Source organism: Saimiri boliviensis, chromosome 5 (assembly GCF_048565385.1).
Source record: "Saimiri boliviensis isolate mSaiBol1 chromosome 5, mSaiBol1.pri, whole genome shotgun sequence".
Lineage (NCBI taxonomy): Eukaryota > Metazoa > Chordata > Mammalia > Primates > Cebidae > Saimiri > Saimiri boliviensis.
This window is the reverse complement of record NC_133453.1, coordinates 26,053,316-26,073,410: the sequence shown is the minus strand read 5'-3', so window position 1 is coordinate 26,073,410 and position 20,095 is coordinate 26,053,316. Positions and strand designations below refer to the sequence as shown.

Genomic DNA, 20,095 nt, shown 5'->3' with positions numbered 1-20,095 from the left:
AATTTACATAAATCAAGAATTTATCCATGCTTGCTATGTGAAATACGCATATATATACAAGAACATCTTAGAGTATTTGTTTACAGAGTGGCACAATATAATAAACAATTTGGATGGTGAGGTTTTTTTAAATTACAGTTCCACTTTATAATCATTATCTAGTTGACATCTTTAGATTAAACTAATTTGGAATAGATCGTCAAATTTATGGTATCCCCTGAAGAATTTTACAACATGATTTTGACATTTGTCCAGGCATGAGCATTTCAAGCTGGTGAAAAACCATGCCTTAACTATTAGTTCAGTGGAGAGACTGAGCTCATAAAAATCTATATTTTTTTAACTAAACACTAATGAACAAGACAATCAGTATTTATGTTTCTGAGAGAAGCAGTATAACTGATTCCTAAGAATTTAAAACACAGAAACTTAAGGGAGACCTTCTGCCTTTAGACCTTCTGCCTCCCCATCTTTAACACTTACTGGCAGTAAGTTTTAGTCTAGGTCAATATTTGTCATCCTTGTTTTCCAAAAAGCCATTTATACATTCATAATAAACTCATGTATCTGAGATCCTCAATACCTCTCTCTCAGTTGATGTTCTTTGATACCTCAGTGATATCCCCAGAGCCCAAGGCATTTCACAAGGTAGAAAAATAAGCCAGCACAATCTCTTTGTACATTAACTCAAAAGGATTCTGAAAGATTTAAAGTCCCCTAGGAACATCACACACTGGGGCCTGTCAGTGGGGTGGGGGGCGAGGGGAGTGATAGCATTAGGAGAAATATCTAAAGTAGATGTGGCACATACTTGGAGGAAACTTGATATCCTGCATATCTTGGATTAATGTTAATATCCTGCATATCATGAGTAATGTTAAGCCTATGAACACAGCATCCTTTTTTTTAAAAAAAAAAAAAAAAAAAAAAAAAAAAAAGGAACAAAAGAAATCTCCACCAACAGGCCAGGAACAGTGGCTCACACCTGTAATCCCAGCACTTTGGGAGGCTGAGGCAGGCAGATCACTTGAGGTCAGGAGTTCAAGACCAGCCAGGCCAACATGGCAAAACCCCATCTCTACTAAAAATACAAAAACTAGCCGGACATGGTGGCAGGTGCCTATAATCCCAGCTACTCGGGAAGCTGAGATAAGAGAATAGCTTGAACTCGGGAGGCAGAGGTTGCAGTGAGCCACGATTATGCCATTGCACTTCAGCATGGGCAACAAGAGTGAAACTCTGTCTAAAAAGAAAAAAAAGAAAGAAAGAAAGAAAGAGAAAAAGGAAAAGAAATCTCCACGAACAGCTTTATAACCCAATTTTCTCTTTTTTAAAAATCAAGGATAGTCAATGCCCCACCCCTTATACCTAACTTTCCAGGAAAAAAATATATAGTGAATGCACTGGATCTTTTGCTTTACAAGCAACATAGTGAATTTTACTTTCTGCTTTTGTAACATCACATTTCGATAACTCTGCTGCTCCAGTTGTTACCAGGGAAACAGCTACCTGGCTGCCAACAGTCTAAGCTGTGGGCTTCAAGCTAATCAACACTGAGACAGAGCCTGTGACTTTCCCTCTTAACTTTGCCCTCCTTCTCACCTTCTTCTCTCCCTCATGTTTTTCTCCTCCAAGGCCCTGTCACCGTTTGTAGTAAAAACTCAACCTGTGCTTCCGTGGGAATGGAAAGTGTGGGTCAAAGTAGCACGGAGCAAAGGTCACTATGGGAAGTTTCCCCAATTGCTACACACGCTATCACTGAAAACAAAATTACATTTTGGTGTGAAAAAGACCTCAGATATCTTATTCCAGCGACTCTTTGCATGTACCCTCCTCTGTGGAAAAACTACTGTGTCATGTTTGATGACTATTTCGGAGGGATTCACCTGTTCCAATATGATGTGTTAGCCCTTTTTATTTCCTTTTCCTGCTGTTTGTATTTTCAGAATTTTATGCCTACTTGAATATATTTAAGTGGGGAGTTATGAAAACTATACTACTACTTCCCAAGCTGATATTTAGCACGATTTTATGTAGCCTATACAGTTTTCCTCCCAGTAGCAATATATGTCAGTAGGGGATAATGTCAATATATTTCCCAAGATGGTTAAAGAATACTAGACCATATCAAGGCTACATAAAGCTGATGTCATGTGTATAAACATGTTTTTCTCCCCTAACAATGGATAGCTTTCTATAAATCGCTTATATGTTGAGAATAGTCTTCATTCATAGACTTGTTAAAAGATAATTTGGCAGGCTTGAATACCAGGACCAAAGGTGTTTAATCACTGCAATTTTGAAATTTTTGACACTCAAGATCAGACTCCAGTCCCAGGAATTGATAAAAGTTGGAGGCTGATCATTTTGCTTTTTCCTGAAACAGGCTCAGTTAAGTACTTCCAAAAGTATTCACTATTTAACACCCTAGCATGAAACTTCAGGATTTTATGCCATGAGGAAAACAGCTTCATAAAGAGAAAGCACAGTGAGAGTATATAAGTCATCCAGAAATTATCCAGGTTCATCGCCCACTTTGTTGTAATAAACAAGACCAAACTTGCTGATGGAAAGTGGCACACCAAGAGCGGCTGACTGTGCTTTCTTGGCTATCATTAGTTCCTCCTCAAAGTGACAGATGTCAGGTGCCAGCTTTGTCATCAGAGAGTTTCTTGTCTCAGGCCTCCCAAACATGCCAGAGCAATTCACCAATAACTGATAACCTGTTGCTCAAGGAAAATCCCTCTGCATAGGGGCCAAAGTCTGCCCAATTTACATCAGAGAATAAGAAAGACATTCTAGAAGAGTTTGGATAAATGCGTTGCCACATTCATGAGCAGCTTATGCGCAAGAGTTGACATAAATACTGTTAGGAAAAGAAATCATAAATACTCATATATTTACTTGACAGCAGTGTCTTCTTTCAATTCTACAAGAATGTCAAGTACTAAATCATAAGGAATATTAACATTTTCTACCTCAATTTCTATAATTCTATTAACAATACATATTGATTTTATTGTTTTTAGCACGACGTAAAGCAGGCATCCCCAAACTTTTTACACAGGGGGCCAGTTCACTGTCCCTCAGACCGTTGGAGGGCCACCACATACTGTGCTCCTCTCACTGACCATCAGTGAAAGAGGTGCCCCTTCCTGAAGTGCGGTGGGGGGCCGGATAATGGCCTCAGGGGGCCGCATGTGGCCCGTGGGCCGTAGTTTGGGGACGCCTGATGTAAAGGATGTTGTCATCATTACTAGAAATGTTTCAAATTCCCACTAGTGGTGTGGATTAGTGTATGTCAGGAAAGCACAAAATATTGTTTAATGTAAAGCACCAGGGGACTAAAAATCTTAGTATAATTCTTGGTAACATCTCTGCAGCCCACAGATATATTGGTTTACCTGTCTGAACTGAGAGAATGACTCCAAAATTCTATCTCCAACTAAATATAAGCACTGAAAATCCCATGAATGACTTACATTAGATGAATCGAACTCAGAAACCATGAAAATAATGAGAAAAAATATATACTCTTTGATATGTGTTATCCGATTTTTATAGCTTTAGTATTTTAATTTTTAAAAGAAAAGTGCAGAGCAAAACCCAATTGAGAGGCATTTTTAAAGTACTTTTTTAATTCTACGGGCTTACTTTAATAAGTAAACTTATTGGATTTGTACTAATTTATTTAACAAGGTAAAGGGATTCATGGAATCATACCGTAACAGAGTCAAACATAAGTGGCTTCATTGAGATACCAATTAACTTGGTTTTCTTGCCAGGATTGGAGAATAATTATGGAAGGAAAAGGGGAATGTTGATTTCATTTACCTTTTTGGTTTAATTTGAACGAGAAAGAAGTGGGACTTGGACAACTTTAGACTTTACCAGAATATAAAAAGACAATATTAAAAAGTGACTTTGAGTGTCTGGTAACTTAAGAGATTATCCATCATCATCTACAAATGTCCTTAAAGGGGTGTGAATGTGTGTGTGTGTGTGTGTGTGTGTGTGTGTGTGTGTGTGTGTGTGTGTATTTTATTTTCATTTTTTTGAGATGGAGTTTCACTCATGCTGCCCAGGCTGGAGTGCAATGGCACGATCCTGGCTCACTGCAACCTCTGCCTCCCAGGTTCAAGAGATTTTCCTGACTCAGTCTCCCAAGTAGCTGGGATTACAGGCATGTACCACCACACCCGAGTAATTTTGTATTTTTTAGTAGAGATGAGGTTTCTCCATGTTGGTCAGGTTGGTCTCAAACTCCTGACCTCAGGTGATCTGCCCACCTTGGCCTCCGAAAGTGCTGGGATTACAGGCATGAGCCACCACACCCTGCCAGAAGTCTATATTACTAAAGTAAGATTGTAAAGGTGAAGGTAGCTATGATCTGGAAAAGGATTGGTTGGAAGTCAAAACACTCCAGTTCTAATGCCAGATCTACCATTAACCATCTCCAAGGTCTCCAGCAAGTCACTTCTCACTTTCTGGGCTCATCTTTACATCTTGAAAAAGGAGGAGATTAGATGAGAACTGTAGGCAGTGGAGTGAAACTGAGCAGGCACCACTAGGGACATCCCACTCCTTCCACACCTGCCTCTATCAATTCATTTCACAAGCCCACCATATTCCTTTGAATTTAGGACACCGCTTAGGATATGCCATTATTTTACATGCCACCAAGAAAGAAAGATTACTGCCAAATAAATCACAACCCCTATCAAAAGTAGCCCAATTTCACAGGTTTTAAAAAGGGGGAAAAATCAATGTCTTAGAATTGACAAAATATGAATAATTGAGCTCCTCCTCTGTTCTGGCAGAGGGAGAGAGAACTGCATTCTGGAAATAAATGTTGAATGAAGTCTAGATGATCAGACTCAAGAGAATTTAAGAGACTGAGCCCAAGTGTATATGGCTGGTAGAATTCGAAAACAAAACCAGATATTCTGATTCCAGGTTCAGGGATCTTCCGCCATGTGACTTTGACCCCAAGACAAGGGTGGTTAAATTTTGAAAGTAGATACCAGTCCAATGGAGACACAGAGCTACCAAATAGAAACTGGTTCACAGCTAAAAATACATCCTTAGCATTTTCAATTGAGAAGTGACTTTTCATTATGCTTTGATGTTTTTTGGTGACATACATAGATGCATTCAGAGAGCATCATCTTCAAACACAAAATGATACAATGTGTGTGTATTATATACAAACAGATTTATTATATGCACACATATTTGTATATATGTGTATGCATACATACTTATATTTACTGTTTCTATCACAGTTAATATTTTAAGGTAGGTATTAATTTTGAAGTAAAGAAGGACTCAGTTTCTGTCACAATTTCCATCTCAAATGTTTTCCTTACTCTGTGATGATTTGCTTCTGACTACTAGGAACCTGAAAGAAAACTAGAAGGTAGGGGCTTGCAATCATAATTGTGGTTGAGGGCATGGACTCAAGTTTCTAAATTGGAATTAGAAAAGCATTGCATACAGTCCTGAATACAACAGGATTCAAACTAGTTGATGAGAAGTTTACCAAATTGTAACTGAAATATAAAAATGCAGCTGTGTGGATCAACCAAAATTCAAACAGAACAGGTAAAAAATGTAGGTTCAAATACTGGAACAACTCTGAAAGACTGATGCTGAACTAACAGAAATATGAAGCAGTGACTCGTATCTTGTAAGGATAAATGATCAATTGTCTAAAAGCATTGGCAAGGTAAGTCTGAAAAGGACAAGTGCACAAATAGTTCCCTCTAACCTCATTATTTCAGAATTCAGCCAGTCCGTGCAATAATTATTGTGCCCCAGTTTTGAAATGTTTCATCTTTGTTTCCACTCCATAAGTATAAGAACGAACTCATTATGGGATAAGTAGATAAAATAATTTCTATTCAAATACGATCTAAAAACCACATGATGCTTTATCATAAATTCTAAAAAGAAGTAAGATATTTTGGATTTGGGGTTAATGATGAAGAACGTGCTCAGAAAGAGGTCATGCTTCACACTCCTGGTTCTGTCTTCCATTGTGATATGGTTATTAACCCAATCAGTAGCATAACATGAAATTCTTAGTTTCTATAAGTCAGGAGTCAGTGGGAAATGGAGAAGGTAATTGAAGGAGACAAAGTATATTGGAAGGAGAATTTTCCTAGTGAAAGCTGAAATAAGCCGTACGTCTATGTCTATGTTTATATCTCTATCTATGTCTACATTTGGGTTATTTTAGTTACCATGCCAACAATCTTTCTGCCTGAACAGTTGTTATTGTTGTTATTTAAACTTCCTCTGTTAGATCCTAAGTCCTATAGGTAATTTCTTGGACAAAAAAAATACTCTAAGAATTATCACTTTACTCATATTTTATTCAGATTTTGTTTTTCAAAAGCAATTATTAGGTGACTTTTATGTCACTTTTTCAGAAAATAAAATATTGTCTTATCAGCTGCTTTTGTGATTTGTAAAAGGTTTTCCTTTCTGTAACATTAACAAGGGATGAGTTAGGCTTTGAGTTTATATAGGCATGATGAAAATCATAGTAATTGTTCTATGAGCAGGACATATTCATAACAAGAAGTGATTTTCAACATACCTCGTGAAGCCGGAGGTCTTTCTCATAGACAAGCTTTTTTACAAAGGCAGCTATAAATACAACCCAGGCAACCATAAGCACAATTGGAAGAGAGTAAGAGACACTGGTGAGGAAGCTGTAAAACAAAAAAAAAGAAAAAACCAGTGACCGAAATGAATGCCACACCTGTAGAGATTATAATACATAAAGAATGCACTCCCCTACATTGAAATTATGATCCTGTTTTGAAATTGAAAATATATCAGTATTATCCCATTATTTATGAAGCATGAGGCTAATTTCACCACGGGTCTGTGGGTTTTTTTGTTTTTTGGTTTTTTTTAGTGTAATGTTTCAAGAGAAAAAAGAAAGCGTTGGATTATTAGGCAAAATTGCCATATTGTTTAAATTGTGTTTGAGTCTGTCCTGTCTGGGAAAATAATTACTATGTAGATACAATTGCAAGGCTTAAAACATTTATGTCTAAAATAAATTCTTATCTAAAAGGCAGATTTAAAATGAGATGATTGGTTTACCTAACTAAAAGCTGTATCTTTCAAAATTACTGTACTTATATCTAGTCTTAGGAAGCTCATAGTTATTATGAAACTAAATTTCAAAAAATGAAATAAAATCCAAAGCATGTGACTTTTTTTAAAAAATAAAGATGAGGTTTCACCATGTTGTCCAGGCTGGTCTTGAAGAGTTGGACTCAAGTAATCCACTTGCCTTGGCCTCCTAAAGTGCTGGGATTATAGGCATGAATCACTGTGCCCAGCCCAAAGCATACGATTTTTAAATGCAGACAAAGAAGTTGGATTCCTCAAAGTTCTATACTATATATATGGTATAGAAATGGCTGTTTTGATGATGTGCTACACTAGAGAATCACTGGAAGACCTCCTCACGCCCCAGATGTATTCCTCCGTGTCCTGCTCATGATGCCTGAAAGTTAAATTGCAGTGGTTCTCAAAGCCAAAATTCTGGGCCCCAAACATAAGCTTCTGATTTATTATGTCTGGGTGGGACCATCTATTTGCATTTTAAACAACTTCCCAGGTGATACTGATGCTGCTGGTCCAGGGACCACACCTTAGGAGCCAGGCTTCGATCAATTTTTGCCCTTATTTGGGCTGAGGCAAAGGCAATAGATATTAATGAGAGATTCTAAGTTACTCTATGTTGGGCTCCACTAAAGCTTTCACTTGGAGAAAGGTCCCAAGGTGATTTCCTTTTTTAATCTACAAGGCTAAAAAATTACCTCTAAGTACCCCAAGAAAAACATCAGTATTAATGAAGCATGAGATCACTATCATTCATTATCACTTTAGCATACAGAAGTGTATCATTATCAGAGAGATGAGGTGTTTTTTGATGAGGGGGCAGTGGGAGTTGAGGCCATATTCAATTTTTTGTTTGTGTGTTTCTTGGGAAACTATATGGCATGGGGTAGGTGTTTAAAGAATACTTTTTGAGCCGGGCGCGGTGGCTCAAGCCTGTAATCCCAGCACTTTGGGAGGCCGAGGCTGATGGATCACGAGGTCAAGAGATCGAGACCATCCAGGTCAACATGGTGAAACCCCGTCTCTACTAAAATACAAAAAATTAGCTGGGCATGGTGGCGCATGCCTGTAATCCCAGCTACTCAGGAGGCTGAGGCAGGAGAATTGCCTGAACCCAGGAGGCGGAGGTTGCGGTGAGCCGAGATCGCGCCATTGCACTCCAGCCTGGGTAACAAGAGCGAAACTCCGTCTCAAAAAAAAAAAAAAAAAAAGAATACTTTTTGAATGAATTTTGTTTTGGTTCAGGTCCAACCTTGAAGTTGTTTCCGGATCTAGAACTAGGCAAAGACCTTCATTCATTAACAACAAATCCCCTGTAATGTTTCTTGCAAGTGATTGTGTATTTTAGGTTTGGTCTAGTATAAAGCAGAAATGCTGGTCTTATAAACAGAAGGACCATTGTAGTACCGGTTATATTACCCCGGGCAAGTTAGTTAGCCTTTCTGGATTTCAGTTTTTTCATCTGGAAAGTATGGAACATAATTCCTGTTCCTATTTACCTTATGAGGTTGTTGGGTGGAACAAATGAAATAATACATGTGAAATCACTTTATATGCAACTGTTTATATGTATGGAGAGGCATTATGATCATATTCCCATAAAGACTACAGACTGCACTTATTCTTTAAAGAAACATCCAGGTACCCAACATCCTAGGTACCAAAATGTATAAGGGGAACACATGAGCAGGTAAATGAATAAGAATTTTAACTTAATTGACCCCATAGATCTTCATAACTTATGCAAGCCATTGCAGTTCACACGTAGTTCAGCCAGCAAAGTTCCCTCCACAGCAGCCTCCATGACAGCCAGCTAGCCTTGACAGTCTACTTGATGGACATCTTACTGTTTCCCCATGCTACTGTTGCACTGGGTTACATTACCTCATCTCATTTATAACTCCCGAAGAGCCAAGGAAGACAGAGCATTGAAAAAAAGAAAAAAGAAGAGAAAAGAAAAAGCCAATACCATTTGAATTGTATATAAACTTCAATAACTGGGTTGAGTAGCATATTCAATTTCTTTAAATTAGTATTCAGCCTCGAGATTTTATATAGGAGGGTGAGCTTTGAAAACTTAATCTTTTAGGCTTATTTATTTATTTATTTTTTTAACTATCTACAGAGTGAAGGAAGCATTCAGCGCTACCCAACTGGCAGATTTCTTGAACATTCAAATCGAATTGTCTAAAAGCATTATTGTTACTTTTCTTTATTCACCTAGAAAAACCATTTTAGATATAGAGGATTTCTAGCAAAATGAACCAATAGCACATGAAAGTTTCAGGCAGCGCAATATTTATCTCAAATAGTTGATCAAAATATGTTCAGTATTTCTTTTATGAATTTGTTTCCTTAAAGTTGATCATGTGCTCAGATTCTTTTTTTAATTTTTTTGAGACAGAGTCTCACGCTTGTCACCAGGCTGGAGTGCAGTGGTGCGATCTCAGCTCGCTGCAACCTCCGCCTCCTGGGTCCAAGCGTTTCTCCTGCCTCAGCCTCCTGAGTAGCTGGGACTACAGGTGTGTGCCACCACGCGCAGCCCATTTTTCTATTTTTAGTAGAGATGGGGTTTCACCATGTTGGCCAGGATGGTTTTGATATCTTGACCTTGTGATCCACTCGTCTTGGCCTCCCAAAGTGCCAGGATTACAGGTGTGAGCCACCATACCCAGCCTCAGATTTGTTTTTAATTCAATTTGGGAGATGGAAGGAATTTTAAGATTGTCTTGTTCATCTCTTTCATTTGACTGGATGGAGGTAAGCGCAGTAGACAGTGGGTAACATTGAAATCATGCAGTCACGTACTCAGGTCTAGAATCCAATTCTCCCAATTTTAGGGCCAGAATCTTTGGAGAGCTAAGGATTCGTATGACAAAAGAAGCATAAATCATTTGGTAAACACTTTATCATTTTGGTAGTGGTGAGCAGTTATAATGAAGCCATGCCCTATGTTGTGAACCCTTTCTCAAAACAAGCATGTTACAAAGGTTTGGTGCATGTTATTCCTTTCATCTAACACCTCTGAATGAACGGACTGAAGCGCATTCTTAGAAAAGCTGTTGATCATTAAAAAGGCTGAAAGTGCACACACTCACTTGTCTTTCATGAAGCAGGGATAAGGAATTGCTTGAACCTGTACTGCTATTTCCTGGGAGTTTCTTCCAGTTTGCAATTCAATGATTGCTCTTTCAATACTATCCTGTAAATAAATAAAAGCCCTGCCATAGATCTGGTTGTGTGATGGAGAATTGTGTGGCCCTGGGGCCCAAATCTTGGTTCTTAGGCTTCTTGTGGTCTGTGCAGTCTTGAGACTCATGCGGATGGTATATTTTATGACGGGAGGAAGAAGGACATTTTCAGAGTCATAGCCTCTGTGCCAGCTTCTGTTAGAAGGAAGCTTAAAAATAACACCTAAAAATAAAATGGCAACAACAGCAGAAAGGTTATTTTATGGTCGACGTTATTCATTGTTTGGAGAGTACATAGAGGGGACAGCCTAACAGTCAATCAACATAGTAATGTGACAGTAGGTTCAGGCTCTTAATTTAGAGAATACATGGTTAATTGGAGGTGTCAACCTCAGAGATTCAAAGCTGGAGTTTAAGAATATAATCACCAACTAAGTAGATTAAATGCATCACTCTAACCCATTTAATAAAATAAAAACACTTTTAGATAAATAATCTTGACTGATTATAAGGATGGACTCGACTTCACTCTGTAACTGTGTAATCCTTTTCAATCTTAATTTTAAATACACCAACAAAATTAGACCGAGAATATAGTTGGTTGCCTACATGAAAGGTTCTCTTTTCTAAGGACATCAGAGGACCTCATGACCCCCACACTGCTTTTCTGAGTTCTGGGTGAAAGACACGAGAACAGAATTTGGCCAATTTTAGTACAAGGGAAACGCAAACCCTAATAGAACAGCACTTACTTCCAAAGAGTTCATTACTTTTGTAGAGCCTTTTAGCCTCTCTCTCCATTTCATCTATGGTTTTTGCAGCCTGAATACGGTCATATAATACACAAGAGGAAATATTTACTGTCAGAGAAGACAGTGTGTTAAGCTGATCAATGATGTCAATATTGTTCTCTAATTTCAGCCTTAGAATGTCTAAAGAGGCAAAGCAAGAGAGACAAAAAAACATATTATGGTCTTGATTCTGGTAGTAATTAGATGAAATACTGATTCTTTTGTAAACACTGAACTAGATTATAAATAACGAAAGGCTGCAGAATTTAAAAATATCCAGTATTCTACACCAAAGAAAATGGGTTGTTACACAACAGTCATTGAAAAGACGAGCTAGTTACAAATACAGTAAACCTAGGTTCTAAGAAAGATACAGGATAATTTAAAAGTATGTTCTGTTACAATACTAAGATGAATAAATTTTAAAAACCTATCTACATGTAGTTAGGACAAAAACCATAAACCAGAGATGCGAGTTATAACTAAACAGAAATGCCTGCTTTGTACACAGAATGTGAATGCACAAATTGAAACAAAGGAAAGTCTATGTAGAATACACAGGACAAGTAAACTATGTTATTACAGACACTGTGATATAGAAACATTTAAGATACCTGAATATATATGCCACAGAGTTGCAAGTTTCTAATATTGTTCGACTTAAAATCTTACATGAGTTACTACTTTTGATACCTGTATTAATCTCACAAAATGCTCAAGACTTTATTTTAGGTAATTACTCTGATATAAAGAGGATTTAATTTATCTTCAATTTTATGATTCTTTGTGAGGAAATCAACTGGGACAAAGGGTAAATATGAAATTGCAAGTTAACAAATCATTTGGCCAATTAAATTTTTACTGACTTGATCATCATGAATACTGAGAAGGCTGTGAATACCATAAATCCCTCCTCATAGAACCCAGACATGGCTCTTACACCATCCAAAATAGGACTCAATTTCTCAGAAGGTAACTTCTTAAATGCATTTCTCATTAGAATTTAGAGTGAAATGTTTTACTTGATGTAGATGTTGGTGGGGGAGGGGTAAACTGTGGTTGAACAGTGGCCTCCAGCGGCCATTGGAAATCAACACAACACCAAAGAATTATTTAGAAATTCTGGTAGACAGGATCATAAAAATACTTCAAGGTGTCGGTGTCCACCAAATTCGAACTATATAACCTCTTCAATACTGTTACATACTTAATTATACAAATATAGAGTCTCAATGCTACATTCATTTTAATCTTATTATTTTAAATGCTAAGCCTCACTTCCTAGTTCAGAAGTTAAAAATGACAAAATTTATATAAGAACTTTGCAGTTTAGCCCTGATATGTTAATCAAATAGTTCCTTGCCCAAATGATACTTTCAGAGAATAAATCCATTATTTAATCAAGCTGGGTTGACTATCATAATATGTATACAATCATGTATGACACAAATATAGACATAATTCTTCCCCACTGGTTTAGAACCTAAATCATTTACATCCCAGCAGTGCCAGGGAGGAGGAAGGGCATTTGCTCTGCTACTGCCAAATTCTGATGCTCTCAATCCGTTTCTCATACCCATGGTTGCATAGCAACAGTGAATCAGACACAGTCTGAATTAGATGTCTTGCATTCCTTAGGTTGAAGGTGCGGACGTGGCAGAGGGAATGCATAAGTTTAGACAGCTTCCTTTGATCTTCTGCAGCCTCTTCCTTTTAAATGACCATGTGAGGAGGACCCAACCTTGAATACTGATTTCAGTTTATTTTCTGTTGAGTCTCCCTATTGCGTTTTTCTTGCGTTTGCTAACTCTGTATCTCTTTCAATTACATTCTGGGTTAGACAAGTGATACTGAAACCGCTGGAGATAAAAATGTTAAATGTAGCCAGAAATAAATAATTTCATTTTCCCTTGTTCTTAAGAACTTGCTTTTCATCAAGTCACTAAAGGAGTGTTCCCTTACTTCTAACAACCTACCTATGAGTAAAGAAAAAAAGTTGCATTTATATTACATTATAATAATAACAATTTTTTTTTTTTTTTGAGAAAGGGTTTCACTCCTGTCACCCAGGCGGGAGTGCAGTTGTGTGATATCGGCCCACAGCAAACTCTGCCTCCCTGGTTCAAAGAATTTTCCTGCCTCGGCCTCCTGAGTAGCTGGATTACAGTCATTTGCCACCATGGCCAGCTAATTTTTGTATTTTTAGTAGAGCCGGGATTTCATCATGTTGGCCAGGCTGATCTTGAACTCCTGACTTCAAGTGATCTGCCTGCCTCTGCCTCTCAAAGTCCTGGGATTACAGGTGTGAGCCACCAAGCCCAGCCTACGTTATAATTATTGAAACTAACTACAGACACTGAGTGTCCAAATAATCATGACTACTTATAATTGTGCAACTGGGAAGATGGGGGGATATATCCAGGGTCTCATTTTTGTTTGAATAACTAGCTAGACACTAAATACAGAAGAAAAGGGGAAAATGTTATCCTATGGAACAATTTATATATACATACATATATATGTATTTTTCTGAAATGACTCATGAATAAAAGCTTTGTGAATTTGGACTTACCAAGTTCATCTATCTGTTTCAATAGTTCAACAGCATCAAGTCCCACGGAGAATTTTACAAAAACTTGCACAAAAGGGTTCCTTAGAGTATTCTAACAAATAATAATTAAAAATCAGTTTCAATACAAGAAAAAAAAAAACATGTTTTACATTGTCTCTCTAATAGCAACCACAGTAAAATGCAGTAACCACGACTGGGCATTATCAATGTACTGTTTTACAAAGGCTCACAAGAAATCCTTGAGAAGAAAAGAGAAAGTTGGGGGTTGGTACTGACTTGACAGGCTGGGCTTTGCTTATCTATAGATACAAATTGGTCAGCATGCCCAAGTGGCCAGATGTGACCACAATTATCAACATTAGGAAATGATATTCAATTTATAAGAATTTTTCCTTGTAGCTATATTATTCCTTTTTAATGTATGCTATATACAATGTTGTGATTCCTGGTTGAACTTGGTTCACCTGAAACAAAAACAACTCTCAAAAATCGTGATGTCTGCATGGAATGTGACATCACAACTGATTTGTATTTTGTTCTGCTACTTCCTAGCCTGAAGCTTTTAGCAAGCACCTCCCCTGTTCTCGTTCCAGGAAAACTTTCAGTGAAGTAGGTAAGAGTGCCTAATCACATCAGAAAAGTCCATTTCAATTATGATAGTATTATTTTCATACTGTCATAAGTGCAACTACGTGAATGTAAAAGAATAAATTGATGATAAAACTTTAAATTTTTATCACTGGAAAGATGAACAATTAAAAGAAAAACATAGTTGTTTTAAAATATAAAGAGCTTTATAGCTATTTGCCAAATTAGAAGACCTAACTTCTACCAATCTAGGAGTACTCTCAGCTAATATTTGTTGTGCACTTACAATATCATGTGCTGGGTACTGTCTTACAGAGTTTCACTTGATTTTCTCTCTTTGTTTATAACACCTTGAGGTAAGTGCTATTATTACTTCTAGTTAATAGATGACAAAGCTAGGGCTAAAGTAGCTATGTAAATTCTCCCAAAGACACACAATTAATAAAGGCTAAGGGAAAAACTGAAGGAGAGATTTCAACTCAGTTAATGTTTTTTCATCATGTGTGTAAATTCATGGCCTGGTTTTTGTGTAAGTGAGGCTTGATTGTCCTTTTAGAGCCCAGTTTGGTACACTATATTATCATGTCCTTCTTGCTAGGACTTTTGTTTTATTGTCTTTTATTTTATTGTCTTAGTGATGAATAAGAATCACTTATTGAAGGCGGGGGGGGGAGGGTTTGCGGAGAGGGGGTGCCAAGATGGCCGAGAGAAGCCAGCGCCCCAATGCAGCTCCCAGCCAATGAGATGCAGAGGGCTGGAGGCCTTCACGGTTCCAAACGAGGTGCCGGGTTCTTTTCTGTGGGACTGATAGGGCACTGGAATTGGGCCTGGGAAGGAGCAGCAAGGCCAGAGCCGCCCAGGGGGGCAAATCAAGATGGGAGGGGCACGTTTCCACCTGAAACGTGCAGCCGGCTAGGAGGGTCGGGGGCTTAACCCCCTGGGTGCTCCGTTTCGGATTCTGTGCTTGCCTCATCCCTCCTGCAACCCAGGGTCCAGGAGAGCGCTGCCAGACTGTGGGGCGCTGTGGGTAGTCATGCAAATCTGAGCAGCGGCTTCTGCAGGACCTGCAAGCTGCTGCAGGGAACTGGGCAGAGTTTGGACTAACGCCAGCGGGACTGACCGTCCCACAGACGGAGGCAGAGTTGACAGCAGGGTAACAGACCATAAGGCCTGGCAGGCCCCACCGCCACAAAACATAAACTGAAGCGCTTGCTAGACAGGTTGGCAGCAAATACACCAACTTGACCCCGACCAGGAAGATCGAACTCTGGGAGAGACACCATTGGAAAGGCGGGGCCAATCTCACCTGCAAACAAACTCCAGGGAAGGACCACCCACCTGGCAACCTGCCTGAACCCGAGAGAGCCCAGCACCGCCCTCTACAGGCCAAAAAAAGATACAGCGCCAACCTCAATAGAAAAAAAATACCAGTTCAGAGACTCCTCCCGAAATCACCTTAAAGGGAGATAAATTCACAAAGATGGGGGAAAAGCAGCGCAAAAAGGATGAAACCACCAAAGAACAGAACACCTCTTCTCTTCCCAGGGATCACAACTCCTCATCAAGGGAACAAAAAAAGACAGAGAATGAATCTGACAAATTGACAGAAGCAAGCTTCAGAAGGTGGGTAATAACAAACTTCTCTGAGTTAAAAGACCATGTTCTAACCCAATGCAAAGAAACTAAGAACCTTGAAAGAAGATTAGACAAAATGCTAACTAGAATAACCAGCTTAGAGAAGGACATAAACGACTTGATGGAGCTGAAAAACAGCACGAGAGCTTCATGAGGCATACACAAGTTTCAACAGCCAAATCGATCAAGCAGAAGAAAGGATATCAGAGGTAGGAGATCAAATTAATGAAATAAAATGAGAAGGCAAGATTAAAGAAAAAAGAGAGAAAAGAAATGAGCAAAGCCTCCAAGAACAATGGGATTATGTGCAAAAACCTAATCTACACTTGATTGGTGTACCTGAATGTGACAGGGAGAATGAATCCAAGTTGGAAAACACTCTTCAAGATATTATCCAAGAGAACTTTCCCAACCTAACAAGGCAGACCAACATTCAAGTCCAGAAAATACAGAGAACACCACAAAGATATTCCTCAAGAAGAGCAACCCCAAGGCACATAGTTGTCAGATTCACCAGGGTTGAAATGAAGGAAAAAATCCTAAGGGCAGCCAGAGAGAGGCTGAGTCACCCACAAAGGAAAGACTATCAGACTCACAGCAGATCTCTCGGCAGAAACCCTGCAAGCCAGAAGGGAATGGAGGCCAATATTCAATATCCTTAAAGAAAAGAACTCTCAACCCAGAATTTCATATCCGGCCAAACTAAGCTTCATAAGTGAAGGAGAAATAAAATCCTTTACGGACAAGCAATTGCTGAGAGATTTTGTTGCTACGAGACTTGCCTTTCAGGAACTACTGAAGGAAGCACTAAACAGGGAAAGGAATAACCAGTACCAGCCACTGCAAAAAAATGTACCAAATGGTAAAGAATAACAACAAAATGAAGGGGCCACATCAATTAACGGGCCAAACAATGAGCCAGCAACAAAATGGCAGGATCAAATTCAAACATAACAATATTAACATTGAATGTAAATGGCTGAAATGTCCCAATCCAAAGACACAGACTGGCAAACTAGTTAAAAAGTCAAGACCCATCAGTGTGCTGTATTCAGGAGACCTATCTCACATGCGAAGACTCACATAGACTCAAAATACAGGGATGGAAGAAGATTTACCAAACATATGGATAGCAAAAAAAAAAAAAAAAAAAAAAAAGGCAGAGGTAGCAATCCTAGTCTCTGCTAAAACAGACTTTAAGCCAACAAAGATCAAAAGAGATAAAGAAGAGCATTATATAATGGTAAAAAAATCAATGCAACAAGAAGAGCTAACTATCCTAAATATTTATGCATCCAATGCAGGAGCACCCAAATATATAAAGCAAGTTCTTAAAGACCTACAAAGAGACTTAGACTCCTGCACAATAGTAGTGGGAGACTTTAACACTCCACTGACAATATTGGACAGATCAATGAGACAGAAAGTCAACAAGGGTATCCAGGACTTGAATGCAGATTTGGACCAAGCAGACCTAATAGACATTTACCAGGACACTCTACCCCAAATCCACAGAATACACATTCTTCTCAGTACCACATTGCACTTACTCCAAAATTGACTGCATAATTTGAAGTAAATCACTCCTCAGCAAATGCAAAAGAACGGAAGTCATAATAAACAGTCTCTCAGGCCATAGCACAATCAAATTAGAACTCAAGATTAAGAAAAGAACTCAAAACTGCACAACTTCATGGAAACTGAACAACTGGCTCTTGAATGTTGACTAGATAAACAATGAAATGAAGGCAGAAATAAAAACGTTCTTTGAAACCAGTGAGAATGAAGATACAACATACAAGATCCTATGGGGCACATTTAAAGCTGTGTCTAGAGGGAAATTTATAGCAATAAATGCCTACATGAGAAACAAGGGAAGATTTAAAATTGATACCCTATCATCAAAATTGAAAGAGCTAGAGGAGTAAGATAAAAACAAACAAACAAACAAAAACAAACAAACAAAAAAACAAAAAACAAAAAACAAACAAAAAACCTCAAAAGCAAGCAGAAGACAAGAAATAACTAAGATCAGAGCAGAATTGAAGGAGATAGAGACACCAAAAAAAACCTTCAAAAAATCAATAAATCCAGGAGCTGTTTTTTTGAAAAGATCAACAACATAGACAGACCACTAGGTAGACTAATAAAAAAGAAAAGAGAGAATAATCAAATTGATGCAATAAAAAACAATAAAAGGGAGATCACCACTGATTCCTCAGAAATACAAACTACCATCAGAGATTACTGCAAACAACTCTATGCACATAAACCAGGGAATCTGGAAGAAATGGATAAACTCCAAACAATACAAAAAGAGGGAATCCTGCCTCTTTCTATGAGACCAACATCATCCTGATACAAAATCTGGCAGAGACACAACTGAAAAAGAAAACTACAGGCCAATATCCATGATGAACATTCATGCAAAGATCTTCATTAAAATATTGGCAAACTGAATCCAACAGCACATCAAAAAGCTTATCCACCATGACAAGTAGCTTCATACCGGGGTTGCAAGCCTATAAACATAATTCACCACATAAACAGAACCAAAGACAAAAACCTCACTATTATCTCAATAGATGCAGAGAAGGCCTTTGACAAAATTCAACAGCCCTTTATGCTAAAAACGCTCAATAAACTAGGTATCAATGGAATGTATCTCAAAACAATAAAAGCTATTTATGACAAACCCACAGCCAATATCACACTGAATGGGCAAAAATTAGAAGCATTCCCTTTAAAAACTGGCACTAGACAAGGATGCCCTCTCTCACCACTCCTATTCAATATAGTATTGGAATTTCTATCCAGCGCAATTAGGCAAGAAAAAGAAATAAAGGCATTCAATCAGGAAAAGAAGAAGTCAAATTGTCCTTATTTGCAGACAACATGATTGTATATTTAGAAGACCCCATTGACTCAGCCCAAAACCTCCTTAAGCTGATAAGCAACTTTGGGAAATTCTCAGGATACAAAATAAATGTGCAGAAATCACAAGCATTCCTATATGCCAATGACAGAGAGCCAAATCATGAGCGATCTCCCATTTACAATTGCTACAAAGAGAATAAAATACCTAGGAATGTAACTAACAAAGGAGGTAAAAGATCTCTTCAAGGAGAACTATGAACCACTGATCAAGGAAATAAGAGAGGACACAAACAGATGGAAAAACATTCCATGCTCATGGTTAGGAAGAATCAATATTGTGAAAATGGCCATACTGCCCAAAGTAATTTATAGATTCAATGCTATCTCCATCAAGCTACCATCGACCTTCTTCACAGAACTGGAAAAAAAAAACCACCTTAAACTTCATATGCAACCAAAAGAGAGCCTGCATAGCTAAAACAATCCTAAGCAAAAAGAACAAAGCTGGAGGCATCATGCTACCTGACTTCAAACTATACTACAAGGCTACAGTAATCAAAACAGCATGGTACTGATACCAAAACAGAGATATAGACCAATGGAACAGAACAGAGGCCTCAGAGGCAATGCCACACACCTACAACCATCTGATCTTTGACAAACCTCACAAAAACAAGCAATGGGGAAAGGATTCCCTGTTTAATAAATGGTGTTGGGAAAAGTGGCTAGCCACATGCAGGAAGCTGAAACTAGACCCCTTCCTTACACTTTATACAAAAATTAACTCCAGATGGATTGAAGATTTAAACATAAAATGTAACACCATAAAAACCCTAGAAGAAAACCTAGGCAAAGCCATTCAGGACATAGGTACAGGCAAGGACTTTATAACTAAAACACCAAAAGCATTGGCAATAAAAGCCAAAATAGACAAATGGGACCTAATTAAACTTAAGAGCTTCTGCACAGCAAAAGAAACAATCATTAGAGTAAAGCTGCAACCAACAGAATGGGAAAAATATTTCACAATCTGTCCATCAGACAAAGGGCTAATATCCAGAATCTACAAAGAACTAAAACAGATTTACAAGAAAACAAACAAACCCATTCAAAAGTGCACCAAGGATATGAACAGACACTTTTCAAAAGAAGACAAATATGCGGCCAACAAACATATGAAAAATACTCATCATCACTGGTCATTAGATCAATGCAAATCAAAACCACATTGAGATACCATCTCACGCCAGTTGGAATGGTGATCATTAAAAAATGTGGAGACAACAGATGCTGGA

At 38.2% G+C, this 20,095-nt stretch overlaps 1 protein-coding gene across 1 annotated transcript in view; it reads right to left on the bottom strand.

Annotated features, from left to right (window-relative positions):
* Positions 1–20,095, bottom strand: part of ABCA12 (ATP binding cassette subfamily A member 12) — a 201,128-nt gene that overhangs the window by 57,478 nt on the left and 123,555 nt on the right. Inside the window, exons 20-23 of the mRNA XM_003925571.4 lie at positions 13,701–13,791; positions 11,090–11,269; positions 10,245–10,560; positions 6,605–6,719 (exon numbers count right to left, since the gene is read on the bottom strand). Coding sequence (XP_003925620.3) covers positions 6,605–6,719; positions 10,245–10,560; positions 11,090–11,269; positions 13,701–13,791 — 702 coding nt within the window. The remainder of the gene's footprint in view (positions 1–6,604; positions 6,720–10,244; positions 10,561–11,089; positions 11,270–13,700; positions 13,792–20,095) is intronic.